This window comes from Priapulus caudatus, unplaced genomic scaffold (assembly GCF_000485595.1).
Source record: "Priapulus caudatus unplaced genomic scaffold, Priapulus_caudatus-5.0.1 Scaffold482, whole genome shotgun sequence".
Lineage (NCBI taxonomy): Eukaryota > Metazoa > Priapulida > Priapulimorpha > Priapulimorphida > Priapulidae > Priapulus > Priapulus caudatus.
This window is the reverse complement of record NW_014577543.1, coordinates 99837-107885: the sequence shown is the minus strand read 5'-3', so window position 1 is coordinate 107885 and position 8049 is coordinate 99837. Positions and strand designations below refer to the sequence as shown.

Here is an 8049-nt window from a genome sequence, read left to right as displayed (position 1 = left end):
CCATGCTGGCCAACCACTGCCTCCTACATCATCAATACGCCAACCTATTAGCCAACCACGATGCTCATAGCAACTTATGCCAACCAACGTTGGCAATCTAGCATCATCAACCATCGGCACGCCAACGTTGAAGTTAGCAACCACTGTGCCACTAGCATACGATAGCCAACGCATAACGCCACACGTTCATGTAGCCAAACCAACTGCCAACTAGCATCGCATGCCAACCAACGACCAGTTATGGCAGCCAACGGAAATGCATACATTGCACGCCCGGCGAACCGTCATGCAGCCGAACCACTTGCAAACTACGCACATGCCAACGATGACGCCATGCAACGTTGGCCCAACGTCCATGAAGGCCAACCATTTTCCAACTAGCATCATGGCCAACCATCACGTCCAACGTTATTTACGCCATGCAACCACTGGCGACTAGCTTTGTGCAATAACATATCATCATCGCCACGTGGCCCCCAACCGTCATGCAAGCCAACCATTCCAACTAGGCATCATGCCAACCATACGCCAACGTCTGCCCAACGTAAGCATCGCTATCTGGGGATATTATTGTCTCAGGTGGCGATGCGTGGCGTGTCGTGCGCGCGTGTGCGCGCATATAACAACGTGTGTGTGTGTGTGTGTGTGTGTGGTGTGGTGCGTGCGTGCGTGCGTGGCGTGGTGGCGTGTGTGCGTGGGTGGCGTGCGTGCGTGCGTGCCGTGCTTTCGTGTTCCTATGCTCTGATTTGGTCATTAGATGGACCCAAGCCAGAGTAGACTGGTACCCGTCCCTTCTCACAAGTTCGATATAGGGAGCTCCCCATATCGAGCTTGTGAGAAGGGACGGGTACCAGTCTAAAACCAGAGCGCCCCACACGTGCCGCCATCTATAAACAAGATAACTAGTCAACGTGTTGACGATTCTGTGGGCGTAAACAGAACATCTTCATCCTGGTTTATCGTCTATATAAGCATTTAATTACTAATTATACTTCATCATGTCAAATCTCGATGAAGTTGAGACTGAACCGGGACTAGGAGAGCAAGATCCAGCGGCAGATTTCTTGGCTAGGGAGGAAGAGGTAGGCCAATCTCGCCATCACAATCACCACCCATCGCTTTGACACAGTTTGCAGCCGGTCAAATCGAAAACTTTGCGTGGTGAGCAGGTTTCACAGCCTCCCTGTGGCAGCTTCTGACTCCTGCTACGGTCTTTGCCACATTACATTTACATATTTCCACTAACATCCCTTGCCAGAAAAGCAAGTCTCTGTATGTTCTTCTACCGTCTACATCAGTACATACTACATGTCACATGAGTCTGGACGACATGATGATGAGTCATCATACATACTCGTGACTAACCCGACCAGGCTGTGTGACTAACGTCCTGATATATACACAGCCTTGACACCCATCCATTGGATAATCTTGTACCTGCTACAAAAACTGCCGAACAATTACGTTATCTCAAATAAAAATAATGCATCTGAAGCATTTCTGGCGCTGTTTTTTGTATCAATTATAACCTTCACCTATACGTATTCCAGCCGTTGTTATTAAAACTAACGGACGGTGAGTATTCGTCGCGAGCATCGGACACGGGCTGTTCTTTTATTTTGCTATTTTTTTGCGCTATTTCGTCCGAGCAGTTGTTGATGTAGCGGTGCCGCAGGCGGCACGGGCCTCTAGTGGCCGGAGATGGGAAGTGGTGAAGGGGGTCTGGGGGACCCGGCCCAGCAAATTTCTAAAATCTAGACGCTCCAAAAAGTGGTGTATATATGGTGTATATATATCCAAAAATATGGCTGTGGTTCTCACCATAGATAGTGTTTTGGTACTATTCATTCGCATCTATATAAGGCAAAACGCGATCGGTTAATGAGTTAGATGGAGGTTTAGATTGTGTAGTACTAGAGTTAGGTTAGAGTAAATAATTAGTGGTGTGGGTTAGTTTAGAGTTAGGTTGGGAGTAGCGCGATCTCCTAGACTAGGATTATATTAGCTTTATGTAATACAACCATGGAACAGCGCATGCGCAGGCAACTGCTCGACGAATAGCGCATATCGAACAGTGTCCGATGCCTCGACGAATATCCGACCGTACCTAAAACTAATACCGTCACGTTTGCTGTGGGGCACAGTGTAAATTTCAATAGCCGAACCTAAATTTCACTTTAACCGCCTACTGCCATGATTCCACTGCGCACGCGTTTCGATCGGAACGCGTAAAACCCGAAACAACATAACATACCGTAGAGTTGCAACTCGCATTGGCGCGAGCATAAATAAGCCTCATATACTCGTATATATATAAATATTAAAACATTGAAAACCAGGAAACATCATTCTACAACAACTTAATAATTATCAATACAAAGATATGTACTTGCCTTGTGTTTAGGCCTACACACTGTGAAAATCAGGTCCATTGCGGACACGGCGGCTGTCTGGTTGTTTTCATCCAATTCGTCTCAGAAAATATGGCATAACTCGATAAATAAGTAGCGCCCAGTAGTGCCCAGTTACCGCGAGCAAGCCAGAGGTTTATAGATTCGTTTGAGCTATTACATGTGACGCTAGCTCTAGTACTATAGCCCGCGTACATTGACTGCCGCAGGGCTATAGCACATTGTCGGCTGGAAATACCAACTGCAACCTGTCACCACCTGTCCCCACGAAAAATGGATCGCAAAACGCAAAATTATCGGGTTTTTAACACTTATCTATCTACGTGGACATCTCACCTATCTTTTTGAACACTTTACACAACTTTACACCATGTATTTATCCTTTTATTCCACAAAGTAAGCACTACTGGAAATTCCCGTTTGAAATTGTGGCGTGCGTACGCGTGACGTCACCGGTATTGTATAATATACATGCACCGGATCTGTAGGAAAAACACATGGCATGTGTATACAATACCGGTGACTTCACGCGTACGCACGCCAGAATTTCAAACGGGAATTTCCAGTAGTGCTTACTTTGTGGAATAAAAGGATAAATACATGGTGTAAAGTTGTGTAAAGTGTTCAAAAAGATAGGTGAGATGTCCACGTAGATAGATAAGTGTTAAAAAGCCCGATAATTTTGCGTTTTGCGATTAATTTTTCGTGGGGACAGGTGGTGACAGGTTGCAGTTGGTATTTCCAGCTGACAATGTGCTATAGCCCTGCGGCAGTCAATGTACGCGGGCTATAGTACTAGAGCTGTGGCGATGTTTGGATACCGAGCCAACTACAAGTTTTTATGGGTAAGAATTTGAAAACGGTCTTCTAACCCTAGCAAAGACCGTTTCTTGGAGCTGACTCGTGACATGGTATAACAGTGACATGATTTTATTCCCAGATGCCGATGGGCGATGGTTAACCATCACTTACCATCACCTCTTTTCTTAGACTGGCATGGCTTTCTGAACAGCTGCCTCTTACTTATGATTTTGCTCAATCCTAGACTAGTTTGGCACCCTCGGGGGCGGTAGTTCGCATAGCCATGTGCTAAACTAATCCGGGATATTCTAGGGTTGCGCCGTTAGTTTTAGGATGATTCCAACCTTGGCAGGTGGTGCATGCTTCATCGTACTTAGTGACTCCCTTTGCTCATCCTCACTGCTTACCATCACCATAATATTAACGAGTTCTATCTAAATTTGAGGCTTTGAATTCGTGATTCTGTATCAAAACTGTACAATCAACTTGGATATTAACTTGTATACCACTGATGGTGAGGCGCTTACAAGCTCGTGTTGATATATCTTTTACCAATGTAGGCCTGCCTACCATCCTTAAATTAATAAATAAATAAATAAATTGATACGCATTTCGAAATTCGTGACAGGTGTTGGCAGGGCTGGAGGAGGACACTGCTGCTGCTGCTGATGCTGTTGCTGCTGATGCTGTTGCTGCTGATGCTGTTGCTGCCAGCGACGACCAGGTAATCACGGATTTACTCGATGCTGTGCCAGATGCAGACACCGTGCTTCAGCAAATGGAAGGTGAGATTCTAGATATTTATTATATTTATTATATAATCCACGTGAGTATGTTTTTACGTGTAAGAGTGGCAGTAGATCGTTACCCAAAAGAAAAGGGGTTATAGAACTACAACAGATACCCTACCTACCCTGATTGGTTACATATTATTGTATCTAGAGTGGCAGTAATATAGCTGACATATTTTATCAACACCATGTCACAAAACTAGCTCTTATTTTCATGGTACCTAATGTGTTGTCATTTATATTATCACTCATTAGTGTTCTTCTTCTTCTCCTTCTTCTTCTTCTTCTTCTTCTTCTTTTTCTTCTTCTTCTTCTTCTTCTTCTTCTTCTTCTTCTTCTTCTTCTTTTTCTTCTTCTTGTTCTTATTCTTCTTCGTCCTCTTCTTCTTCTTCCACTTCTTCTTCTTCTCCTTCTTTTCTTCTTTTTATATTGATTTCATTGTATCATTTACACTATTGGTCTTCAGTCTGTGTGCTCACTACGTTACCATGCATCTTGTAGATGCTGGGGATGCTGGGGATGCGGGAGATGCTGCGAACGTCCATGCTGGAATGAATGGCTTCACAGCTGATGACCTTGCACAGTTTGAGTCCGTGGAGCCGGTTTCCGATGAACAATTCCTAGACTTTGAACAGGTATATCATTTGTATGTGTATCTCTCATGTATATATTGTCAATTTATCCCCAGTAGTGGAGGTGGTGGCAGTGTGTGGTGATGTTGGTGTTCATGATGGTGGTGGTAGTTGTAGTGGTAGTAGTAGCAGCAGTAGGAGTTTGTGTATGCATAATGCATATGAATTAGTGTTGTCAATCGGTTGTAATTTCGTAATCGATCATCGGTTGGACCCAAGTAACCGATGATCGGTTACAATCGGTTACTCGGGGTGTTGAATGCCTGCGTGTGCGTAACGTCGCGTGCATGTACGTGTGTGCATGTATCTGCTTGTTTAGCCCTGTTTACTGTTTGTTTTGCACTGTACACTATGTTAAAATAAAGGATAACTTGTATAGTAGCGATGATATCTCTGATTCTCATCACTTTTCCAAGTTTTCTTGTTCAAGTTAAAAAAAAATATATTATTATTTTTTGGATGAAATTGATTATGGATTTTGATAACCAAGCGCTTGGTTTGAGCCACTGTTCAACCGATGATCGAGTATAATCGATGATCGTGACATCACTAAGCGCTTGGTTCGAGCCACTGTTCAACCGATGATCGAGTATAATCGATGATCGTGACATCACTAATGTGAATGAACATGAAATACCGTTTACTGATTTGTGATGAATTTTAAAGGTCTAACAATGCTGTATTCAACAATTTAATACATACCAAAACCAAAGAATGGCTACCATGAGATTTCTCTGGTTTCCTCACTGGCTAAGAGTGAAATCTACTAAAAAATGTACTTTTGCGGTGTGCATGTAGTATGTTCTATCTACGCTAGTCATTCTCCGTGCATTTGTGATTCACGTGCAATACGTCACGTTATCCTTTTCCAGAATGACGAGCAGATGAATGGACAAGATGCCTATTCGGCGATATCGCAGCAGGATATACAGCGAGCGGAACCAGAGAAAATTCGCGTGTGGAGAGAGGAACAAAGGGCGCGGCTGGAGAAGAAAGGTTTGTCCTGAGTTTTTAGTTGACGAGAACGTTAGCAGATGTAGGGGTTTATTGACGTAATAACCTTTCAGTTACAATAGTAATTTGACTTTTAGGCACAAATAGTACACATTTGCTGTGAAGTGGCTGGTTTGCAATTTACCAGCATTTTCTTATTTGCTGGACACACGTATGTGTGTGTGAACGAGCTCAAAACAATTGATCTGCTTTTACTTTTTTGTTTGTTTTATTTTTCTTTTCCTCTTTAATTTTTACTTTTTAATTTTACTATTAACTTTTGACATTTTTTTCTTTGACTTTTTATTTTTACAATTGCTTTTTTAAAAACTTTTTAAACTTTCATGGTGCCGTGATATAGATGAGGAGGAACAGGTGAAACGAGAAGAGCTGAGAGAGCTAGCGCAGAAGGAATTGGAGCAGTGGTACGCGCAGCACACTCAACAAGTGGAGAACACCAAGAAAAACAACAGGTGAGCGACATCGAACAGACCAGGGCCGAGGGCGCTCGTTGTCAGAAACAAAATTAGTCCTGACATTACTTACTTAATTAGGCGCTTTAGCCCCATGAGGAGCATAGGCCATCGACGACGATCTGCCAGCGCACTCGACCTTGGGCTGTTTTTTCCTTCTTTCTCCAGGAGTGACCGCTTCTCTGCATTTCTGCCTGGGTGTCTCTATACGCCACGTGTTTCATGGCCTTCCCCTCTTCCTCTTTCCCTGTGGATTCCAGGTCAATGCCTGCTTGGTGATGTTACTGGCAGGCTTCCTGGGGGAGTGTACAATCCAGCTCCACTTCCTTCTCAGGATCTGTGTAGCGATTGGTTCCTGGTCTGTTGTTTTCCACAGTCCTTCATTAGTCCCAACATTAGTCCTAACATTAGTCTTAACATTAACTTTGACTCGTAGACCGTTGACAGAAACATCGTAAAGTTACGAGAAAGTGAAACATCCTCGCAAATTTCCTATATTGTGTTGTAAATAGCAGTCTAAATATCAACCTATTACCCAGTAAGATTTAGCAGACTGGTAGCCTTTGAGTGGGACTGACTAATTTAATGGATTTTACCATAGGTCATGTAGTTAAAATATACATTTTCGAAATCGGCAAAGTGGCTGTGCTTTCAGACTTGTTTCTAAGACTGAATAGAAATATGTACAAATGTAGAAATCTGGAAGATTAACCAACTAAGTAAAATTACAATCTTAAGAGTTCAGGAAGCAGTATAAGACTGTATACCCCGGCCGGGGCAGTGAATTTTCTCAAGGTGTAAAAACCTGGCTCTCAACATTGGAGACTGTGAATCTCCCGTGGCTCGGATGACCATGTAAAATGGCGGTCCCGTCTCCGGTAATACTAAGGCCAATAGGGACGTAAAAGAACCACCGAGGGCACAAAAAAACCTGGCTGTGACCACCCTCAGTGCCATTCGGCTAAAGGCTAACTACCTGGCTTTACCCAAGCTAGGCTGAGAGGGTCTCTGTCCCCCGAGGTACTGCTGGAACGTACCCTGGTACTATCTAATATGCCGGACCGTACCTCGCCTACTCCACTAACGAGTCTAGGGAGTCGCCTACGCCTACTACTAACCCTAACCCTAACCCTAACCCTAACCATATCAAATAGTTACCAGGGTACGTTGCGGTATACGGGACCGTACCCAGGGTACGTTCCGGCAGTACCCTGGGGGACATGGACCCTATGAGCCCAAGCTAGGTCACACCCCATGGCTAGCTATAGCCCTGCGTTATTATCCACGTAACCGTGGGCTACGCAGTAAACTATCCAGATCCAGTATACGTTCGCGTCGGCGTCGTCGTCATCGTGCGTCTGCTGCGACTGTTTTCGCAGGGTCGCCGAGGCGGCATTCGTCGAGGAGCGTGATACCGACATTCCGGGACAGGAGTGGGAGCGAATCACGCGCCTCGTAGACTTCAACCCGAAGAGCAGCAAGCATTCCAAGGACGTCTCGCGACTTCGCTCCATCCTGCTGCAGCTGAAGCAGCAGTAGCAGCAACAACAACAACAGCAGCAACAGCATCAACAGCAGCGGCAGCAGTAGCAGCAGTAGCAACAGCAGCAGTAGCAGTAGCAGCAGTAGCAACAGCAGCAGCAGCAGTAGCAGCAGTAGCAGCAGTAGCAACAGCAGCAGCAGCAGTAGCAGCAGTAGCAGCAGTAGCAACAGCAGCAGTAGCAGCTGCAGCAGCAGCAGTAGTAGCAACAGCAGCAGCAGCAGCAGCAGCAGCAGCAGCAGCAGCAGTAGCAGCAGCTGTAGCAGCAGTAGTAGCAGCAGCTGTAGCAGCAGCAGCAGTAACAGCAGCAGCAGACAGCAGACAGCAGTAGTAGTAGCAGCAGCAGCAGCAGTAGTAACAGCAGCTGTAGCAGCAGCAGTAACTGCAGTAGTAGCAGCAGCTGTAGCA

General features: G+C 45.0%; 1 protein-coding gene across 1 annotated transcript; it reads left to right on the top strand.

Annotated features, from left to right (window-relative positions):
* The first annotated feature begins 903 nt into the window (after nucleotides 1-903).
* LOC106810879 (clathrin light chain B-like) lies at nucleotides 904-7699 on the top strand. Its single transcript, XM_014814347.1, has 6 exons — nucleotides 904-1082; nucleotides 3841-3997; nucleotides 4505-4638; nucleotides 5508-5631; nucleotides 5990-6101; nucleotides 7481-7699. Exons 1-6 carry the CDS (start codon nucleotides 999-1001, stop codon nucleotides 7638-7640), a joined length of 771 nt encoding a protein of 256 aa, XP_014669833.1. The 5' UTR covers nucleotides 904-998; the 3' UTR covers nucleotides 7641-7699.
* The last annotated feature ends 350 nt before the right edge of the window (nucleotides 7700-8049 follow it).

Bases quoted from the DNA above. Each gene is read 5' to 3' on its own strand.
- LOC106810879 (XM_014814347.1), top strand. From the start codon at position 999: ATGTCAAATCTCGATGAAGTTGAGACTGAACCGGGACTAGGAGAGCAA. The intron at 3,998-4,504 runs GTGAGATTCTAG...TGCATCTTGTAG, and splicing joins CGTGCTTCAGCAAATGGAAG to ATGCTGGGGATGCTGGGGAT. The intron at 4,639-5,507 runs GTATATCATTTG...ATCCTTTTCCAG, and splicing joins AATTCCTAGACTTTGAACAG to AATGACGAGCAGATGAATGG.